General features: G+C 39.6%; 2 protein-coding genes across 4 annotated transcripts in view; one reads left to right on the forward strand and one right to left on the reverse strand.

Annotated features, from left to right (window-relative positions):
- The window catches only part of LOC145428414 (stonustoxin subunit alpha-like), a 152,805-nt gene that overhangs the window by 9,982 nt on the left and 119,335 nt on the right, over window positions 1–23,488 (forward strand). Inside the window, exons 3-4 of one of the 2 annotated variants that reach the window (XM_080300578.1) lie at window positions 19,132–19,178; window positions 19,327–23,150. In XM_080300578.1, the coding sequence (XP_080156704.1) occupies window positions 19,132–19,178; window positions 19,327–19,862 (583 nt within the window). In that variant the 3' untranslated portion in view covers window positions 19,863–23,150. Of the gene's footprint in view, window positions 1–19,131; window positions 19,179–19,326; window positions 23,151–23,488 lie in introns of those variants that run through there. The other variant, XM_080300577.1, reaches the window with a different exon arrangement.
- On the reverse strand, window positions 303–7,499 carry LOC145428628 (uncharacterized). 2 transcript variants are annotated; one of them, XM_080301073.1, is made up of 7 exons: window positions 6,065–7,499; window positions 5,222–5,305; window positions 4,193–4,243; window positions 3,606–3,695; window positions 3,477–3,509; window positions 3,288–3,353; window positions 303–1,137 (listed from the first exon to the last, which is right to left on the reverse strand). In XM_080301073.1, the coding sequence occupies exons 1-7, from the start codon at window positions 7,434–7,436 to the stop codon at window positions 905–907; spliced, it is 1,929 nt and encodes a 642-aa protein (XP_080157199.1). In that variant the 5' UTR covers window positions 7,437–7,499; the 3' UTR covers window positions 303–904. The 2 variants fall into 2 exon arrangements, with proteins under 2 accessions (XP_080157199.1, XP_080157198.1); XM_080301072.1 differs by having other exon boundaries at window positions 3,477–3,695; window positions 6,065–7,498.

Consider the following 23,488-nt stretch of genomic DNA (forward strand, 5'->3'; position numbering starts at 1 on the left):
TCTACTATCAGAATGAGGACCTTGTCATTGAGTGCTATTCAGGTGATTTTCCACCAGGGGGTGCTTTTGTGTTCGTTTCTGTCTATATGTTTTTTTCTGTTTGCATTTACTCCTTGACATTTTCTATTTTAGTGCAACCAAATAATGTTAAAGTTAAACAGTCTCAACTTTATACATAAATAGAATAACTAAAAAGTTCTGATAATCTATCAATACAACCCTACATAACAAAAAAGGTAGTATTACATTTCAAATACCGCTGTAGATTTTATTAATAATTACCAAGGAAATTCCCACAATGCTGCAACAAGAGCAAATTCAGTTTATTTCACAATGTAACATCCTTCCAGAGGAATAATTGCTATTATAACAATGAAGACAACTATTAAGTCTAATGACTTACAACTAAAATAGTGATCAATAACTTTGATCAGTTTGTTTTGACTTTTGCCAAAAAGAAAAATCAGTAAAGCTTAGGATGGCTACAACTGTACCAGTATGACCTTCCTGCTTCCTACATAATTAAAACCAAAATTAAACTTTTCGCCAATGAACATCAGCACTGAGCAAAGGTGGACACTTTAGGATGTGTTCTAACCATTAAGCCATTAAGAAGGTGAACAACTTAGATGCCTAATGTACTTTAACAGATTATAAAATAAATGAACCAAAAACATCCTGGGCAAAAACCTAGAACTTAAAATCCAAAACGGGTTACCTCAAAAGACACCAGGTAAAGGTATTTTCATCGCCCTCACAGTTCACCACTCCAAAACATAAAGCCAATCAAATTACAATCAGACTCGCAGTTGCTACCAAAGCCGTCAAGTCAGTCACAAACCAAGCATGAGAAGACAAAATTAAATCTTAAATAATGTCTTAACATTATCAAGGTAAACTTATTTTAGAAGAGTTTTTTACAAGCAGACCTTCGATTCAGAGTGACAATCGTGTTGTACACAAAGTTTTTAACATCTTTCCATGAGCGATTAGCTAGGTCTTTTTCCGCTTCTAAGCATTTCATGCAGTGTTCTTTTTTTGGAACTTTACGCTCTGCGACAAATTTTCCCAGCCGTCTTTGCACTGCCGTCTTCTCTGCTTCACTCCATGGCTTCTTGACCTTCGCACGGGGGATCTCTACAAATAACACAAAAGACAACATGGACTGTTAACTTTACAACATGTATGTAACCGTAGTTTTTTTGTTTTTGTTTTGTTTTTGAAATGGGGTTCTGCTTGTGTATATTTACAGAAAATGCCAAACCAAACTGTAGGTTCAACAATTTACTCAACATTTTGTACCCAAGATATGTAGTAAGCACTTTTAAATTAAGTATTTTGAGTTCACAGAAACATGAGATCAGTTATTGAGTAATATACCTACAGAGTGAAACAGCAGCCAATTTACTTTTATACATTTTGTTTTCAAAGGTACATGTTGCATCTAGCCTTTTAAAATAAGATGATAACTAGTTATTATTCCTGTTAAAATCATTCATCATAACAATATTCTTGTAAAAAAAAAAAAACTGTCAGACTTTAATAATTTGCTATTGTTTTAAATAAGGCAAATATTTCTGATGTACTAGTAATAAAAAAAACCTGTGCTGTTGGTAGTAGTCCTAATCTAGTTAAGTGACATCACATATTTTAAGTCAATTTTTTTTTTATTATGAAATACAATTGCTAATATCCTTGACAATGTAACAAATTACCTAGATCATGATTCAGAACCAAACATAACTGATTGACATGATCTTTTCATTTTATCTGAATTTATGCGTTTTATTTGACAAACTGTCACAGTTTTGCGACTGGCGCACAGATACAATACCAAAGAGCATAATTAAGTTTTGTCTATCATTAGTCATAAGGCCTGTACTACAAAGCACATTCAACATATCAAGGCTATCTTTCCATAATCTGGATTCACTTAACCTGAAAGTGGCGATCTGGATAAGTGGTCACAAAAAGCTTAACCTGCATTGTCGCATGAAAGGGGTGGCATTGTGAGCATCTGTTCACTAATGATTACTGAAAAGCGTACTGGAAACAGAAGCTGATTTTTCAAAAGATAAAAGTATAGTATTAGGCAAATATGAAGATATTAAAACAGACTGCAGCATAACTAAGGGAGGATTCAGGGTCACCTGGTCCAGCCTGAAATATATGCTTTAGCAAAAAGGAAAGTTTGAAGCCTAATGTAGTCTACTCGATGAGCTTTGTTGCTTGTACTTGCCGTTTCTTGCTGTCTTTTCACAAACCTCTCACTGAAAATGATGGTCCATACTGTCAATCTAGTTCACTTTACAAATTTTGATTTTAAAACACAACATCTGTGTGTGTAATTGGTGGAAACTAAAATACGCATTGTAAAAAAAAAATAACATTGAGATAAAGTAGTTGTCTTTAATTGGTAAATCATAGGACCTTAAACAGGTATTTTCTATGATAATATAACAAGACATTTTCAGCCTGCATTTTTTTTTTTAATTCCAGACTTGTGAAATGACCTGCAGAACCCTGCCATGTGTTTTGTAGTGCTGTTCTTGCAAAGTGTGAACTCACGCAACACAGCAGGTTAAACTAGTCACTCACCAGAATAGGTAGCCTAACAAATCATAAATGTAACAATAAAAGTGAAGCAATCATTCTTTCAGCTGAACTCTTTAGGGGTCATCACAGCGGATCATCTCCTCAACCTCCTCCTATACCAGCATCCTCCTCTGTCACACCAACCTTCTGCCTGTCCTCCTTCACATCCATGAACCTCCTCTGAGGTCTTCCTCTTCTCGTCCTGCCTGGCAGCTCCATCATCAACATCCCTTGGCAGCCTCCTCTGCACATGTCCAAACCATCTCAGCCTTGTCTCTCTTTGTCTCCAAACCTCTGACCTGAGCTGTCCCTATGATGTAGTCATTTCTAATCCTGTCCATCCTGGTCATTCCAATGAAAATCGTCATAGCTTTCCTCACTACCATTTTGTAAACCTTTCTTTTCCCTCTTGCTGCTTTCCTTTTATAACACATCACCCCTGACACCCATCTCCACCCCCTCTGAATTCTCCTCTTCAACTTACTGTAAAGCAATACTTAAACATTTTCAATAATTTTTCTAATTACCAACAAAATAATTCTGGATCAATATTATCAAGAGTTTTGTGTTTGTGTAGGCATATATTCTGCCACAAAGAGCAAGACTATAAGGAAATAAATTCATGTCTACAACCTGATTCATATACTGCAAACAGAAAATATCAAATACATTTAAAGCTGAAAACATCTCACCCTTTGCTTTGGCCACTTTGGTTTTTCCCCTTTTCCTCACGGCGAGTGTTACTTCTTTGGTCTCTTCTAAAACAGAAACAGATAAAAAAAAATGGTAGCTGTTATTGTACAATGCAGATTTTACTTGAATAGAATTTAATTAGAATACACAACAGTGTTACTACATTTCAGACAAATGCTTAAACTCACCATTTACATCTGCGAAATGCTGAGAACTATCGTCTTTAAAAAAATAAAAAAATAAATAAATTAATGTGCCACATCGTCCTAATTCACTGATTTTTTTCCTTTCTATTGAATAAATCTGGAAAATCTGACCTTCATCCATCTCACTGCCTCCTCCTTTCTCCTCCTCCTCATTTCCCTGAGGATCACTCTGAGTAGCTGCTATGGGACTTTCACCTGTGACTGACACCAGATGTCAAATATTAGCCATCAAGAGTATGTAAATGGTAATTACTCTTCTTTTATTTAGGATAAATTAAAAAAGCAAAAGGAAAAACCCCCCACTGCACAGCCATTACAAGGTGGCATTTGTATAAAAATACATTTGACAAATGTAACAAAAATTAGAATCTGGGTTGTGGTGATAAACTCGCAGATTTCATGTGTTTTTCAGTCTATTTCTTGCTGTAATAAAGGAGCTCACTATAGAGAGAGTGTACATGATCAAGTGTTATCTTTTGTATAGATTACTGAGCACTGAAGTTGGCCAACAGTGTGTTTATTTGGCTATAACATGCCACCCATTTCCTTTTAACCATTAGGAACTAGAGCTAACAGGCTAACATCAGTGTCTTATATTAGTCAATGTCACATACATAACTCTAGGCAGTTTATCATAAATGCAGCTTATTCATGAGACAGTATACCAACGGCTCTACTAGTGAGCAGGTAACACTTACCACCACTATCAGAACAGCCATCATCACTGCTTGCGAAGACCACATTATTGTCTGCAATGTAAGAAATATTGAAATGATGCAATTTTATGTGGAAATTTGTATAAAGACAGAAGTCTTTAAAATGAAATTACTGTAAAATGTATAACCTAAGCTAATTTCCATTGTCATGAGCTTTAAAATACACAACACTAACAATGTGCCAAAAAACAACAAGCAGTAGATCATGACTAGAAGACTAATCGTATTTTAAAACCAGTGCCCATTTAAATTTAAGATGTGCCAGTCAGGATTCAGACTGAGGTCCTCTAGTAAGGAATTCTACATGTTCTCTCCTGAACTGGAAAAGCTGTTTGTACAAACAGGGATTCAAAGTAACATCCCTTTTCACCTGGAAGCTAATCGTCTCATGAAGCCAAAAACTAAATGCAACCTTAAGGTCACAGAGCAAGTGGGAAACATGTTTAATAAGCATTTACAGATTTGTTTAGGAGTAACACATTTACTGAAATGATCAAGCCAAGATTTATTCTAAACATACCACTGCCATGATGCTGAATTTCTGTCCAAAACTGTTGCTTGATTATATAGATGGTGCTTGTGACCACAAGTTATACACTACATCAAAAATAAAAATCTCAGTGGATCAAACTATCCGTGGCACAAATAAATGCAATAAATGTAAATATATTTGTGATTTGAATATCTCCTCACCATTTCAACCTAACATAATGTTTTCATTTATGAAAAGATACATTGGAAACCAAAAATGTGTTCTGCTGTTGTACTGTAAACAGAAAGGACAAAACAGGAACACCATCAATATAATCAGTCCTATTCATTGTCAATTCATGGTCTTTATTGTCTTAACTGAGCTCATGTATTCACGGTTATAGGTAAAATAAGATGTTATGGCATGACCGTGTTATTGGACTGCAGAAGATTGCACAGGTCTACCACGTAGACACAGGCTGTAAAATAGGGCTGCAAACAAATGTTACTTGCAACAATTTTCTCTATATTAAAACCTACTTTCATCCACCTCTGTGTCTTGTTCCTTCAGTCTGCCTGGGTCTCTTTGACTAGCTGGAGGGCTGGGAGCTGGGGAAATTACACCTATAAAAGATAATGAAATATTAGTAATTGGTAGTCCAAAATTTTGATTAGAGAACAGTGCTAACCACCAACATTCTAAAGTTGGGTATATACTGTGCAATTTTTGGGCAATTTTGAGCCGATTTTTCAGTCATGTGTCCATTTTGGGGATTGGCCCAAGTTTCGCCTTAATCGTGTGTCATCGTCCACTATACATGGGGTAACGAGAAGCAATTAACACCTCACAACCAGCTCCCAATCAAGAGTCGGATGGTTGCAAGAAAATCAAACTTATTTGAATTCCTGTCGCCCCTCGTGAGGGTGTCAACACAGCCTCTCACACTGCGCACGCACAAACACAGAAACGGAAGTGATAAAGACAGAGCAGCACAGCAGTGCAGCGTGTGATCTGGACACAAGCGATGGAGGCACAACTTGCAGAACTTTAGCAAGCTCACCTCAGCCTTTTCAATGTGGCCTCACAAAATTATCACGACCACAACAACCGTGAAAAGAGTTGGATGGACGTTGCTGCTCAATTGCAGCTGCCTGGTCAATGTTTTTCATTAACATTTTAGCAAAGTTGATGGTGGTGGTGGTGGTGGTGTGTGTGTGTCTGCGTGAGTGAAAGACAGAGGGAGGGAGAGCGAGAGACAGATTTGGTGTTATAAGCCTCATGTTATGGATTAGTCAAGTGTAAAACTATTTGACCACACAATACCATTTGCAATTCAATATAGCAGGACAGTGGAAAAAAAAGAAATACTCTATCATACATACCAGCAACAGAAACCTCCAGGGTGCTGAGGTTCTTGCCCCTTAAGGTGCCAGCGCCTCCCTCCATTGCAAACAGAAGCTTGCTTATCTTGGCAATTTGAAAGGTTTTGTCTGTCTGTCTGTAAAAGTCCTGGTGAACTCTGATGTCATGTCCCATGAATCTTGCAACTTGCTCGAGCTCTTGATCATTAAGATCGAGGAGTTGGCAAAGTGTGGCAACTTGTTTTCTTAATTTAGTTGACCTCAGAAGCTCAGGGTTTTCTGCTTTGCTTTGGTTTGCATATTTTCGTAGGCAGTCACATCCACGTATGTGTGTCATCCCACCAGGTCTAGCAAAGAGATAGGGGTTTTCAGCAGGTACACCAGCTGCTTCTCTGTTTTTCACCAACAAATCGATTGACTCCTTCATTCTGTCGCTCAAAAAAACTGGCACTTTCCTGCCTCTCTTCCCCCTGATTTCAATGCGGGTTAATAGCTTGCTTAGCTCTTTTTCTAATGGTGACAAGGTTTCGTAAATGTCTTCATTAATGGGACTTGTTTTTACGTTCTTGTAGGTCTGAAGAGTCAAGCGTGATGCTTCCCCTTCACGTCGCTTGTTAAAGACAATAACCTGTGCCAAAACAGTCTCATTCAGTGCCTTGTATGCTGCCAAATCCATGTGCTGCATTAGACTCTCTCTTGCTTCACCTTCCACGGTACGGAGATGGTCCCTCAGAGCAATCACATTTTTGGTGAGGGGAATGTCATCCGGTTTATTCCACCTCTTTTCTTGTATTGTTTGGTGAGCACTGACAGATACACTGTTCCTCCAGTTTTTGTCCAGAAGTTCCAAGAATTTTTTGGCCTTCTTCTCTGCATAGTCATCATCATTCATAAGAGTCTGTCCAATCAGTACCTCGACTGCGCCTTTAAGACAAAATCCAATTTTGACTGCTGTTGACGGTTTGCCATATTCATTTTTGCCTGGACTAAAGTTTGCAAGATGCTTGGCAACACTGACAACAAACTGGAATTTTGATGGTTTGCACAAATCTTCAAGTACATTCACTGTCCTGTCCATATTTTTTGCAGCTAATATGAGACGGCCAAGCTCCCTCATCCTTTGCGCAATATATTGGTGCTTAGACTTCACACGGCCATGTCTTGCATATAGCGATTCTCCATATTTGCAAATCAGAGAATCACTCCTGATGTGAAAGGACACTTGATCTTGTCGCATGTTGTCAATAATAGTCTGACATCCTTTAGATGAATGTTTTATTGGAAGCAGGCGTGCAGCGTAACCCTGTACTCTAGGATGTCTAGTTTTTGACGCACACAGTTTTTTACTTTTGCATGACAGCGCATGTTTCCATAATGTCTTTTTGATATACATTGCAAAGCAATAAGGGCAAGGTAAATATTCTCCTGCTATGGTTTTATTAGATGGCTGCTTCCATGTTACGACTTGTCCTCTGCCTTTTTGTAACACTTTGGTGTTGTGCTTAAAGTCACCTTTATTGCGAAGTTGTTCTAGAAGATCCTTCCTTTCTTTGGAACCAACAGGGTAGCTAAAGGCATATGCCACATCACTTATCTCTATGTGATTCCTCTCCAGGTGTCTCGATATTTTTGCTTGGGACTTCCCACAGTAAAGACAATAATGTTTTTTGTCCCATACTCGTTTGTTGTCCTCCCTTTTTGTACATGTTTTTACAGTCACTTCTGATTTCCGTTTAGTCCGTTTAGCCTTCTCTTGTGCCTTATGATCATTTCTCTTTCTTTTCCCATATGTTCTGGGTGTCTTTTTAAGAGTCATGTTTCTCAGTTCTTCATTATCACTGTCGCTAGAAACATCAGTGATCTTTAGTGTCTTACTTTGTAGACTGTGGTTGTCCTCATCACTTAAGTCTGAAATTTGACTTGGCACGTATTCAGAGCCTGAACAAATGGAGAAATCCAGCTCAGAGCAATCACTCTCCTCCTGAATAGGTAAAGAGAATAATCATCATGAGAAGAAGTCAATTATAAGGATAGAGTTATGTAATAAAGCTGTAAAACTATCTTCCAAAAGTTGAGACGCTGTGTAAAATGCAAGTTAAAATAGAACGCAATGTTTTTCAAAGCCCACATCTTAGTGTATGGGGGTGCATTAGTGCCTATGGAGCTAGTAGCATACAAATGTGGAAACGCATCGTTAGTGCCGAAAGAAAATACAGGTTATAGAGCAACATATGCTCCCATCTAAACTAGAGATGGCACGATACCACTTTTTTATGTCTGATAACGATATCATAAATTTGGATATCTGCCAATACCAGTATGAATCAGATAGTGTTTTTTAATCAATAAAACGTTTTTTTTTTAAATATCTTGCTGCATTTTGTATAAGTTCATACTCAAGTTTAAATAAACAACAACACTAAAGCTATTCTGTTATACCTGTACGTAAAAAATACAAAATATTTCATAGTTCAGCAAAACTGATCAATCTAATAAAGTTAAACCTGCACCATCCTCCCTATTCTGGTATTTTAAAGAGTACTTAGCAGAAATATTAAGCAACCTAACTAACAGGAGCAAAAAAAAAAAAAAAAAAAAATATAATAATAATAATTAATATATATTAGAGAACCACCCCTCACCCTCCACCTCATGATGCTTAATCGATGTAATCAACTTTAATTTGATGCAGTGTGAAATAAAATGCACAGAAATAAATTATTTTTCAAGAAATATTAAATAGATTCAACATCTTTCTTCAACAGAATTGCAGACTGCACAGATGGTTCCCAAAGGAAAAAGTACTATAGCTTACTAGGGTATATTAGACTTAATAGTTACTTAATAACTATAACTATATAACTTAATAGTTATTGTTAGTTATAAAGTAATGGACTTCTATATATTTTACATCAGATTAAAACTTTGGGTGTAAGATTCAGATATTTATTAAAAGCTCGACATTTTAAATGAGAATAAGAAAGAAAAGTATGTCTTTGTGCCCCCTTTTCCCTGTTCATGCCCTATCGGACCCCATGGCTAAACTTTGCTAGATTCGCCCCTGCACAGTTACCAGCGTCAGCTACGTAGAAAAGAATCCTGGTCTAGAAAGTAATATTAAATAAATTCTAACAACAGATTATCAAGCTTAAACGTGCTTCTGTTATTCAGCCGCTGGTTTCCTCTTTCTGGTGCAAAGTGGGCCAAAAACAAACGAGAGAGACGGACTCGCCACAGAAAAGCCAATCAGCTGATCATTGATCAGTTTCATGATTGAAGTAGCAGCAGGAGAGAGAGAGAGGCAGTCGCTCCATATATCGGTTGTTAAGCTTAATGTGGGAATGCTTTACAAACATTCAGAGATGAACTTAAACACTTGCTTTACTTCTCTCTGGGATCACTTCCTCGGAGATGAAATGCCGGACACAGCCGCTCTATCACGTGACGCACACTGCTCCGACGTGCTACAGTTATGAGCTGAGTTACGCCGTGTCGCAAGTTTTGTGAGATGCTTTTTTGATATTTAATGGATCGGATTACATTTTTTATTTCTCTCCGATATCCGATCCAGTAATTTACATCAGTATCGGACCGATACCGATACGTAACATCGGATCGGTCCATCTCTAATCTAAACATCATCTTTTTCAGGGAAGGCCTTGGATATTTCAGGAAAACAATTGTAAATCGCATAGTGCATGTATTATAATGGCATTGTGTCATACTCCAATACTCTGAGTGCTGAAATAACCAGCCTGCAGTCAAAACCGTTCACCTACTCATAACATTTGGAGCATCATGAAACGAAAAATGCGACAAAGGCGGCCCAGGGCTGTTAAGCAGGTAAAATCTTACGTCAGACAAGAATGTGACAACATTGCTCTCCTTAAAGTCCAGCAACTGGTCTCCTCAGATCCCCGATGTTTACAATGTTGTAAAAACGAAAAGAGAAAATTCACAGTGGGAAACAAGGCCCTGTCTTAACTTTTCTGAGACATGGTACTACCATCACATTCAAAATGATCCCATAATTTTCTTAAAATGGAACAATTTCTCAGTTTCAATTGAAATGTTTTACATGTCTTACTGTTAATAAAATGTGGGTTTATGAGATTTGAAAAACATTGAATTCAGTTTTGATTTACATTCTACACTGCATCCCTTCTTTTATAGACATGAGGCTGTAAAAGAATAATGAACTAAAATGAGACTGATTACTACCGTATGCTGACACCCTTTATTGCATGTAAACTACTTTTTGTTTTTTTAAGTCAAACTAGTGGCATATAACAAACATGACTTTTTGTTTTCATTCCACAAAGTTATTGTATAAGAAAAGCTGCTAAGAAGATACACTCAAATACTGTTTGAGATAGAAATAACATCTAGAAATGTATTTGAAAAGACATCACATTTCTGGATACATATCCAATGTTCAAGGTTAAAGCTGACCTGAAACACTACATACATTAAGGCTAGATGACACTATGGAGGCCCACTCTTAAAAAAAAAAAAAATCTCCGATTGAACACTGTCAGTGAAGCTCGTTATAAAAAAACAAGCGTTTACAGCATGTTTATTTCCATCTTGGCTGAGTTCAGACTATGAGGTCACTGGGTTGGTTGGTTGGATGGATGCTGATAACAGTTCTACCCTACATTAGTTTATGTTAGCTAACTAGGGACAGAAAGAATAACTAAAAATAAAAGGAAGTCTAAGAGGGATCACTTTGTAACCCTGGCTGCAGCAATGAGTTTATGTTAAAAACCAAGTTAAGACTGTCAACTTTCACTTTTAGTCTCGAAGTGCTTTGTCATTGTTTGCTAGCTGTACTGAAACATAAGAATTCACCTGTTAACTGTAGTGCTCGAGTTTAGAAAGGTGACGCTTAAAAGGTGGCACATCTAAAACGTATTCCCACAGCAGAGAATCTATATCACACTTAAAATATGCTGTAAATAAAAGAATCAGTGAAAACGGGGTCTTCCAGTCTATTTTAAACAGAAACTCTGAATCTAACCTGCTTCCAACCAGATGATGTGTTCATCATGTTTAAAAAAAGATAAAAAATATGCTGTTTGACTTTAACATTCCTGCATACGATTCAGTAACAATTATTAAAGACTACTTGTTCAAATATTTGATAAAAAAGGCACATACCTGTGTTTGGCTTGCTGCCATGGCTTTTTCAACCTAATACCAAAGACAAAATCCAAAGTTACTTCTCAGTTACATTTACGTAATAACGGCTTAGAGGTGATACAGCACAACTGCACCAACATTTTTCTTAGTCTTCAGCAAGCAGGAAAAGCAGTTCATTTAATGCAGCCCATTACCCATCTCTAACATATAACTGGACTACACTGTGCTTTCCACCATTTCCACCTCCTTTTTCCTTTTCATTTATTTACTGAAGCTCACCTCAATAAGGCTACATTTTGCTTAACAGTGAGCTCTCATGCAGGTGAACCTGATGTACAAACTATGACCTGCACATACCATATATTTCCAAACGTGCTCCAACATTTTCGGAGACGTCTGTGACCCGCCAGCTCCATAGCAGACAGCGAGGTCGAGGATCACTAGAGCTGGCGAGAACAGCGGACTCCCGGCACATCGTTTTCACCCCCCCCCCCCCCCCCCCCCCCGCGATCTTTTCGCTACTCAGGTTAAACAAACCCCAAAACCCAGCAGCTGTCTATTGTATTGAGTGTACACTAAAATAAAAATAAAAGCGTTCTAACATCTCACCTGCTTCTTTTTATTAGGGCATACGTGTACACTATTCTTATTAATAGAGATTTCGCTACTGAGGTTAAACATGATATATAAGTCACTTAGATCACTTCTAAATGTTAATGTTTGGGGTTTTTTTCAGTGTTTTATTTGTTAGCGAGTAAATCGGTTTAGCTGAGATTAAAGTTATTAGATTAGATAAAATAAAACTTTGTTAATCTCCCGGGTGGGTTCCTCCTTGGTTTTTACACAGCTGACTAAACGTCAAACAGAAAACAGATTAAACGGAAGTATGAGACAGTCGAGAATTTACGCCAGTGTCCTGTTATATTTTAGATAGCAAGAAGCAGACGGCTGAGTTTATTAAACTCCACCGAGACAGCGGCGACGCTAATCTGAAGACTAGACCGTCCAATTTCACGGCCGTTTACTTCCGGCCGACCCGACCTCCTGAGGACACGGGCAACGTAGACCGCGAAGGCCGGGTCCTCAGGAAGATGCAGCCCATGAATTTGGACACAGCTACTAATATTTTTCAACGCTGTTGTGCTTTTTTGAAATGTAAACTCTTCCTTAAATAAATGTCCGTGATTAAGGGAAAAGGACACCAGTTTTGGATTCAGCACCCCCAAAAACATCAAATTTGCCAAAAATATCCCATGCTGCTAAATTTCTTTTCTTTTAATTTGAAGTTGTGTAATTATCAGTTTGCTTGCTAGCAAGCTGCTATTAACTGAGACGAACTTCATGCATCGTTCAAGTTGAAAAAATTAAACCTGACGTAAGATACCTTTTTTTTTTGTTTCATTTCATTTAAAAAAATTTGCAGTTTTCATAAAGACAAAATGTGAAATCTTACCTGCCGAAACTTTGATTTAAATCTTGCAATCACCAGTTTAATTATGCAGCTTCTCCGTCCGTTGACTGAATGATTGAGATGCAAGCAATGCCCTGCAAAAGTTTGAGAGCGCAGTGCAGGTGCGCGGGGGGAGGGGCGGGTCACTGATGGGTCATGATATCTTAAAGAGGAATTGCAGAGAGCCAAAGTATTCTCTACTTCTCAGCTCTCACTCTGAAACCTGATTTACATTGTACATTATATAAAATAAAGGAAGCCTGACATTGCTTTTACTACAGTTTAAACACATAATGAAACAGCATAATAAAATTAATCTAAAGTAACATTTAGCCTTACAGTCTAAATTGACTTAATGCTTATCAGTAGTCAAAAAGAACTAAGAACCATTACCATATCTATTTTAAATATATATATATTTCTTTTGATTTTTTACACACACTCTAAACGGTCACTGCATTAGGCACACCTTGCTAGTCCTGGTTTGGACTCTCTTTTGCCTTCAGAACAGCCAAAGTGCTGAAAATACTGGCCTGCCCCTCCCCCACTGCAGCAGCTATTGGGGTATGGGGGAGGTGCAGGGCATCAGTGAAGTTGGGAGCAGAGTGTAGCACAATATTCTGCACTTCTCATCCTTGAGGCACATTTTAAATCACCATAAACTCATCCTCAGTACTCGCTATGTTATCAGGCTATTTATCAGGCTATTTATCATAACTTCACAATGAAGTAAGACAATGGACTCAGGGTGAGCCCTTCTGGAGGCCAAATGATTCAATTTAATGCAAAATATGTATTTCATCTGCTCTGACGGAAAAGCCAGATATTTCAAAGTTTCATTAATGATGATCAAATTTTGTTTTATATTTTAGATTCTTCGAAGTAGCCACTCTTTGATTTGATTACTACCAAAGTTCTCAAATTTGGACTCATCAGACCAAAGCACAGATGTCCACTGGTCAGATGTCCATTCCTTGTGATTCTGGTGATAAATGTATCCTCAGCAGCAGAGGGGACTCTTGCTCTTCCTTTCCTGGGGCGGGCCTCATGTGAGACAGTTTTGTCGTAGTGCTTGATGTTTTGTGCGACTGCACTTGGGGGACACATTCAAAGTTTTAGCATTTTTCCAGATTGACTGACCTTCAGTTTTTAAAGTAATGATGGACTGTAGTTTCTCTTTACTTAACTGATTGGTTGTTGCCATAATATGAATTTTAACAGTAGTCAAATAGGGCTGTCAGCTGTGCACCAACCTGACTTCTGGACAACACAACTTGTGGTCCCAACCCCATAAAGACAGAAAGAAATTCCACAAATGAACCCTGACAAGGCACACCTGTGAGGTGAAACCATTTCAGATGACTACATCATGAAGCTCACTGAGAGAAGGCCAAAGGTTTGCAGCGTTGTCAACAAAGCAAAGGGTGGAATCTAAAATATAAAACATTTAGCGTTATACATCAGCTATCTCTTTGATATATAATTCCATATATATTGCTTCATATATTTCATGTCTTCAGTTTGTATGTACAATGTAGAAAGTAGTAAAAAACAGACAAACATTAAGTCAAAAGGTGTCCAAATTTTTGAATGATAGTGTATGGGGGGTGGAGTTGGGAGTGTACTCCGAAGCCCAGATAAACAGAGAGGGCTGTTACAGGAATGGCATCTGGTGTATTTCCATATCGGATCAGTCGGTACCTGGGTTAACAATTACTGCCTCCTGTGCTATTGGCCAACAGAGAGCCGATGGAAACTGTGCTACTATTCGAAGACAAAGGAAGAGGAAAGGGGAGAAGCGTGTTAGGAGTCAAAGAGAAGGACAGGCAGGAGCGTGGAGGTACTATGACTGGCAAAGGGAGAGAGCTGGCTGATATGAATGGAGAGAAGGAAGGTAGATTTACTATGTGTGCAGGAGACCAGGTTGAAGGTTGGATGTCAGTTAGAAGAGAAAGAGGAATTCTGCAGTTAGTTTGATAAAGTGGTAGAGAGTGTTGATTGGAGCAGACTTCAGTAGCCATGTAGGTGAAGGAAAGAGAGATAATGAGGAGGTGTTAGATAGGTATGGTGTTAAGCAGAGAAATGCAGAAGGTCAAAATTAGGAAGATGGAAATGGCTGGGGTGAACTCATACTTCAAGAAGAAGGAGGAACATAAGGTGACGTAGAAGAGTGGAAGAAAGTGTACACAGGTGGCTTACATCCTAAACAGAAGGGTCAGTGTGAAAGAGATAGGAGACTGCAAGGTGGTGTCAGGAGAGAATGTAGCCATGCAGCATTGGACACTAGTCTGTAGGATGACTTTGGACGTCAAGAAGAGGAAGAGAGTGAAGGCAGAGACAAGAACTAAATGGTGGAAGCTGAAGAAGGAAGAATGTTGTGCAGTTGTTAGTTCAGGGAGGAGTAGACATTCTCTGGGTGGAAGGGAAGAGTTACCAGATGACTGGAAAAATACAACTGAAATGGTAAGAGAAAGGCAAAGAAGGTGTTTGGTGTATTTTTTGGAGAGAGAGAAAAGAGGACAAGGAGACTTGGTGGTGGATTGGACACTTTCCTGTAGTTCCTCAAAGGAATAGCTAAGAGAAAGTGCGATAGTCAGGGAGATGGAGAAAGTAGACAGGAATACTGGGAGGCCAGGCCTACTGCAAAGATAGAGGTGGAAAAGGAAAAAGCTTATACTGAGTTGTATGTGAGGCTGGGCACTAAGGAAGGAGAACAGTACTTGTGTCAATTAGCTAGACAGAGATTGAGCTGAAAAGGATGTGCAGCAGGTTAGAGTGATTAAGGATAAAGATGGTGAAGAGAGTGTGTTGAGAAGATGGAAGATAGAAGTATTCTCTCATTGTCTTCATTAATGAAGACATTAATGAAGACAGAAACTGAGGACAGATGGAGGAAAGTTAGTGAATCAGGAAGCGCAGGGGATAAGTAAGGAGGACGTGAAGGCAGCTATGAAGAGAGGAAAGGCAGTTGGTCCACATGACATATATGTGGTTGTATAGAGATGTTGAGGAGAAAGGACTTTTTAACCAGATTGTTTAACACAAGTTTGGAGAGTGAGGAATGAATAAGTGTACTGGTACCAGTTTTCAAGACCAAGGGTGATATGCAGAGCTGTAGTAACTACAGAGCGATAAAGCTGAGACACACCAAGAAAGAGTTGTTGAAAGTAGGTTAAGAAGAGAGGTGATGATCCATGAGCAGCAGTATGGCTTCTCACTGAAAAAGAGCAGTGCAGATGTGATGTTTGCTTTGAGTGTGTTGATGCAGAAGTATAGTGAAGGTCAGAAAGAGTTGCACTGTGTCTTTGTGGATCTGGCAAAAGAATATGATGGGATGCTAAGAGAGGAACTGTGGTACTGCATGAGGTAAGTCAGGATGTGAGGGTGGTGCAGGATGTGTTCAAGGTGAGGGTGGGATTACATCAGGGATATGGAGTCAGGAGGAGGGACAGGAAACAGAAATGAGTATACAAGAAGGACAGCTCATGCTGAATGGTATGGAGAGAAAGTTAGAGACAAGGCTGAGATGATTCAGACATATGCAGAAGAGGGATAGTGGAAATACTGGACAAATGAGGGAGAAAACAGGATGACCTCAGAGATGACCTCAGAGGTCGACACCAGAGGCAGGCCCCTAAAGAGAGCATTTCTCTCTCTCTCTACAATACACACATATATATATATATATATATATATATATATATATATATATATATATATATATATATATATATAAATGAATGATGGATCGGGTGATCACATAATATGTAATGTGATCACCTGATCCACCATAGAGATCAGAGGTCCTCTTTTGGATTGAGATCTGGTGACTGTAGAGGCCATTTGAGTACAGTGAACTGAACTGTTATGTTTAAGAGTGCAATTTGACATCATTTGAGCTTCTTGACACTGGTTATTATCCTCCTGGAAGCAGCCATAATGAGATGGGCACTTCTGATGGATGGGACATATTTAATTTTTACAAAGTATTAAAGAACACACAAGTCAATATTATATTGCATTACAGATTATATATTAATGGTAGATTTTCACTAATAGAAGCTTACAGTAGAGGAACCAGGTTTTAATATAAAAGGGAACACAGCAATATATGTATCCTTTGTACGGAAGCCCATGCTTTCATATAATCTATCAAAATTCACCAGTATGATTTGTAATAGTTTGAAAAATACTTGAAACAAAACTACAGTTTCTTGCACATTGTCTATATTTATGTTATGTAGACACAATTTGTAGCTCACTACTAAAGCAGGGTCAAGGTGGTTTTTCAGATTCAGTCTCCTATTTGTGGAGATATTTTGGTAAAATATGCTGGTAACACTAAATCGAAAGCAGCCCCTCAAGACGTTAAATGATTTTTTTTTTTTAACTGAATGGTCTAAAAAAGTTACTTATATGCCATTTCTATAGCAGAGATAAAAGTATGGTTTAAAAAGAGACGCCTAAAATGAGAACCAGAAGGCAGAAATGATGAGCTGCATTAATAATTTCTAAACCTGTCTCACATTAACTGATCAAACCCATGTTAACTAGCACACTGTTTAGTTTAAATTGAAAATCCAGTCGTAATTTTTCAGGAACTGAAGCACTGTCTCATAGCCCAGTTTAGGCCAGTCCATATTCAATATTTCTATTTCAGCATTTAATTTCAAAAATTGTATTGGTGTGCTTTCCAATTTGGGTAGACCAAGACCAGATATTAAAAGTAAGACATAATAATATGTTTAACTTACCTTGTAGGGTCTTTACCCTAAAGTATAAAGTGCCCTCAGGTGACCTTTGTTGTGCTTTGGTGCTATATAAATAAAATTGAATTGAACTTCAAGGCGATAGAGCACTATTTATTTCTCCTTCATTAGATAAACTGTCATTATCTTCATTTGTAGTGAATGGGCAAAGACAGTAGTTGGCAGTAGAGTGCAAAAAAGTTCTTGGGTGCAGTGACTGTCCAAAAGCAGTAGGGGCAGTAGAGAGCAAAAAGTACTTGGGTGCAGTGACTATCCACAACCATAAGGGGCAGAAGGGCAGTAGAGAGCAAAAAGGCTCAGGAGCAGTGATTTTTCATAACCACTAGTAGCCAGTAGAGAGCAAAAGTGTGTGTATGAAAAGAATAGCAGTGTGTATAGAAGTGTGTATTTTTTCTCGTATTTCTATCTTTCTGAGGACCTCGCTCAAACTTTGAGAGAAGCATAAAAATGGCCTCTAGAAGCCATTACAGTGAAAAACAAGTGAGGACCATATTAAATGTCCTCACTTTCCCAAAAGGTCCTCACTCGTAAGGTCTAAAACCCGCGATGGTCCTCGCAAGTATAGCAGAACAAGCACACAGACACACACACACACACACACACACACAGACACACACACACAGACACACACACAGACACACACACACACACAGACACACACACACACACACACACACACACACACACACACACACAGACACACACAGACACACAGACACACACACAGACACACACACACACACACACACACACACACACAGACACACACACACACACACACAGACACACACACACACACACAGACACACACACACACACACACACACACACAGACACACACACACACACACACACACACACACACACACACACACACACACACAGACACACACACACACACACACACACAGACACACACACACACACACACACAGACACACACACACACACACACACACACACACACACACACACACACACACACACACACACACTATGCACAGACTGGTACTCTTTGTTCATACCTGTGTAAGACGTCATAATGAACTTGTGCATATTCATGTAAGCTCAATAAAGAGCAGTGTTACGAGGGAGCAGACGAGAGCGACTGAGGTCAAGTGAAGGAACGGCGCTGTCACAGTTCTCTCCCTCATCAATTGTCTGGTTCCAGCGGTGGGTCTGTGCTAGACGACCCATCACCAGCTTTTTCCACTGGTTACCAGTACGTGGTAGAATCCACTTCCAGATCTGGTTGTCTTTAAATCTGTGAATGGATTGGCTCCATCTTATCTCTCTTTAACAAAAGAATCCAAGTGGAGCCCTCAGGTCTGCAGATAAGCAGCTTCTGACCAGAACTAGACGTAAAAACAGAGGTGAGCTTTATCGATGGCTGCAGCCAAACTCTGGAACAGTCGCCCTTCACATCAGGTCGTCACCAACACTGGACATTTTTAAAAGCCGGTTGGAAACACATTTGTACTCTGTAGCTTTCAATCCTGACCAGTCTTTATAGTCATTACTGTGTATGTTTCCTATTTTCTCTCTACTCTGTGCAGCACTTTGGCTCAAGCTGTTTTTAAATGTGCTGATAAATAAATGTAGATTTCTTTGAATAAAACAGTGGAGCCGAGCTTTGAGCTCAGTGTGTAACAGTGTGTGTGTGAGAGCCATGTAATGTCCATGTGTGCATGCTGACTGTGCTGCTCTGACCCCCCTCCTCCTTTCAGGGTGGAGCCTGCTGGAGTCCGATGGTTGAGACCAGGTCTGAGGAAGTGTAAGTGTGTTTTTAATGGGATTCATGAAAACAAAGCAGCACACATTCAACCATCTTCATCATGTCAGGAGTCATCATCAAAGTGTCAATCAATGAACAGATGATGGATCAATAACTGCAGCTGGATTGTGTTTGTTCTCTCCATCAGATTCCTGTCAACTCACAATCGACACAAACACAGTGAACACAAAGCTCCAACTGTCTGACAACAACAGGAAGGTGACACGTGTGGAGGAGCTTCAATCATATCCTGATCATCCAGACAGATTTGATGTTCGTCCTCAGCTGCTGTGTAGAGATGGTCTGACTGGTCGCTGTTACTGGGAGGTCGAGTGGAGAGGAAACGTTTGTATATCAGTGAGTTACAGAAGCATCAGAAGGAAAGGAGGCAGTGACTGTGTGTTTGGATGGAATGATCAGTCCTGGAGTCTGGTCTGCTCTGATGATGGTCCTGGTTATGTCTGGCACAATAAGATACAAACATCCATCTCCTCCTCCTCCTCCTCCTCCTCTGTCTCTCACAGAGCAGCAGTGTATGTGGACTGTCCTGCTGGCACTCTGTCCTTCTACAGAGTCTCCTCTGACACTCTGATCCACCTCCACACCTTCAACACCACATTCACTCAAACTCTTTATCCTGGGTTTATGGTCTGGTCTCCTGGTTCCTCAGTGTCCCTGTGCTGAGTGGAGTGTAAAGAGTGTCTCCTGTTACAGAAACACTCTGACTGTTGAACAGATAGTTCAGTCTGTACATGTCTGTCTCTTTCACTCACAAACACGTTTTCAGATTCATGGATTCAATCAGTTGATGTTTGAAACTCTTCTAAATGATTCCTTGTAAACTTCTTCCTCTTCAGTCACAAACAAACAGGAAGTGATGTCACATGTGTTCCTGTCCACACAGCAGAATGAGTCTATTGCTGACAGTGATGTACAAACAGAGTGAGCATTTCTGAGGCCCAAAATAAACTGAGTAGTTCACTGAATGAACAATGGACTGTGAGCTCAGTTCCTTCATCATTAGTATGGATTATATATGTATCTGTATTATATTAGTATCATATATATCAGGTGCTGCTGCTTTCAGTCATTGTGCAAATGTGCTGTTTGTAAGCTTGTAAAGCTGCAGTCAGCTGAGACTGAAGAAGTCACCTGATCAGTGAGCAAACGTTTCTGAAAACGTCCAGATGAACAGAATCAACCTTTTGGGATCAGCCAGCAATGCAGCATCATTGTTGTTCAGCTTCAGAGGTTTGCAGGAATGAACTGATGACCAGAAACAGCTGCAAAGTCCAAGAAAATACCAGCTGGAGTTCAGCTGCATTTGAAGAAGTCAAAGAAAAGTAAGGATGGCAAAGGGCGACGTTTTCTTCCAAAGAGCTGCAAACATGGTCGACGCCTCATTAGAAGAATCATCTGGACATTTGTGAGGAACTCTAACCAAGAAAGCAACGTCACACAGATCCAACAGACAGTTTCCATGACTGCAAGTGTTGAGTGGAAAAATGCTACATTGCATTATTGCATCCTCTCACCACAGGAGGCGCTGTTGGCACCACTGATTGCTGATCAGCTGTTCTCTGATGATCTGATTGATACTGTGAATAACGGGACTCACTGAACTCTGTGACACAGTGAAGATTACAGAGTTTAACTTCACCCTTTAAGACTGACCACAGAACCAAGTCCGCCAGAGCTTTTGTTATATTTTTACATGCTGTGGAGCCATTTGTGGGAGCATTTCAAGTTGCTATACATCAATACAACTGTTATAGCCCTAATTTTAATAATATGTGCATTAAGTCCATAGTAACTACATAAACTGCAAAAAAACCTCTGCTCATCCATCTCTGTGTGTATCAGGATACATTTGGTTCATAATACACAGAAAAATCAGCATTATTACCTGTAATAAATGTGAAAGATTCCTGCAGTGATAACCAGGCAGGACTGAAACACATCCAAGCTGTCACCACGGTAACAGCACCGCCCATCCACAGGTGAGGGGAGGAGCAAAAAGAGGGACTTTGACCATTTTATACTAAAAACACTCAACTAATGTTTCTAATATGAAACAAATAAGCCCACATTAATGTGAGCGTTTATTAAATAATAATAATGATGATTTCCTCCTGATCTCATTTCCACAGCAGAGAAAACTGTGGTGTATATTGAGGTGGAGGGTGTGGTCTGTGGCTCAGGTGTAGAGTGAGGGTGGGGTGCACCACAGCAGCATGCTGGGACTGCTGAGGGTGGAGGAGGGAGTGATGATGACATCAGAGCTGCAGCACAGAGACCAGTGAACACACAGTCTGTTCATCTTTGCATAGATACAATATACAGCACAATATTGAATGACAGACACGCTGTGGGAGCTTCCACAGATACACTGACGTCAGCATCCAGAGTCCTCCTGCTGCTCCCCCCTCAGAGCCCCGTGATCAGCACCAACACATTCAGTTAGATGACAGAGTCCAGCTGCAGCTAGAATCAGCTCCCCTCTGTGAACAACAGCACAGCGTCAGTGTTTCACACTCAGTGAAAGGAGGAAACAGCAGAAGAACACCATGTGTGCTACGTTTCCCAGGACACACTACAAACTGCACAAATACAGAGCAGCACGTGGAAGGACCTGGAGCTGCATTTACAGAGCTGCAGACAGCGTGATGTCCTGTATGGACAGGTGGAAGGAAGCAAGTCCTCAGCTGGAACACTCGTGTTTGTCCACAGACAGGAAACACAGCAGGAAACTTCCTCACAGAAGTGCAGCTCATGGATAACACACTTCCTGTCAGTCAGAATGAGGCTGCAGCCAAACACAGAAAGGTGTTTTTGTCCAGATGAGCCCAGAGAAGAAACACGAGTGTTCACAGACATCAGAAGCTCAGAGAGGTGAAACATGAGGTTGGAGTCCTCGTCAGCATCCAGAAGAGCTGCTGTGAAACCCTGAGTACTCATGACAGACTCTGATGGCACAAACACATCATGATTCAAACAGAAAGACAAACATGGAGCTCCTGATCCTCCTGCATGAGAACAAGCTGACATGAGCGCTGTGTCTGAGAGTGTCTCCCTGTCACAGTGACAATAACACAGCTGCTGCTCACAGTCATTAAACTGACCTGAGGTCAGCTGTGCTCCTTACATATGAACCATGTGACCTCACATCAGTGCTGTGGATGACTGTAGTCATAGAAGAGTAGAGCTGTAGCAGGTGGTGTGAGGAGGAGGTGGTGTATTCTAGTTAACGCAGTACTGAAACACTCCAGCAGAGGGCGCTGTTAAGTCCTTATTGTAACACAGTTACTGTGTGCAGTTAGACTTCATACATAATCTGCACTTATTTCCATCAGACATGCTGTCAGTAAATGATTGGTTTCTATTGATTCTACTTCCTGTTGACTCGTTTGATGACAGTGAAACAATCACAGCTGATTGTGTGATGATGTAAACTGTCACTGTTACATTCAGTGTGTGTGACATAATGTTAGTGCAGGCTGATAACAGCCTGGTTCTGTTAGAAACACATGAACGTGTCCATAGATCAGTGTGTGTTTAACATGAGAGCTTCAGCCCTGCTGATGTGTTAAATAAAGACATGCAGGAAAACTGATGAGACTCTGAAATAACTCTTTATATTTATAATGTAACTCTGCATCAAAAGAACAACAAAGGATCCCAGACAGGTTTCTGTGAACAAAGACCATTCTGATGTTTCTGTGTTTCTAACACTTTGACATTATTAGTAAACAGACTGCAGTGAGCAGCATTTATAAAGAGCTTCTATATAAAGATATGACAGCTGTTTGACAAGTTTATCACTCTGTGTTTGGACCTGATCAGTCCAGCTGTTTACTTGAAACATGTTCATTTACCTGTTCTGTTATATTCATGTTCTTGTCTCTGTTGAAAACACATTTTAATGTCCCTCAGATTTTTCTCCCAGATGAATAAATATAAAAATGACACAAACTGACTGCAGCTACTTTTTGTCCTTTCTGTCAAAAACCTTCATGTGACTCATGAGAGACACGTTTCAGCTGTTTGTGACAGATCAGAGGCCAACAAGTCATTTATAACACTTTCCATCATTGTTTAAAGTTCTCAGTGTTTCTGTGTTGCTGCGTATAGGATCTCCCAGCATCATCACTGTGCTGTCCAATCATTGTGTGCGAGGTTACCCTTATAGTGCGATGTGTGTTTGCACAAAGAGAAGCATGTGTGTCAAATATAAATAAGCACAGAACAGAAACAGCTGCTCGTTTCTTCTGTTTAGAGTCAAGTTAGTGTTTTGTGTCTTTGTTTGAGGC

This window comes from Astatotilapia calliptera, chromosome 4, assembly GCF_964374335.1.
Source record: "Astatotilapia calliptera chromosome 4, fAstCal68.1, whole genome shotgun sequence".
Classification (NCBI taxonomy): Eukaryota; Metazoa; Chordata; class Actinopteri; order Cichliformes; family Cichlidae; genus Astatotilapia; species Astatotilapia calliptera.

Excerpts from the sequence above, each read along its gene's own strand:
- LOC145428628 (XM_080301072.1), bottom strand. The coding sequence starts at position 7,436 with ATGTATATCAAAAAGACATTATGGAAACATGCGCTGTCATGCAAAAGT. Across the intron at positions 5,306-6,064 it reads CCTGGAGGTTTCTGTTGCTG|GTGTAATTTCCCCAGCTCCC; the intron begins GTATGTATGATA and ends TATCTTTTATAG. Across the intron at positions 1,138-3,287 it reads CAAAGTGGCCAAAGCAAAGG|AGATCCCCCGTGCGAAGGTC; the intron begins GTGAGATGTTTT and ends TGTTATTTGTAG.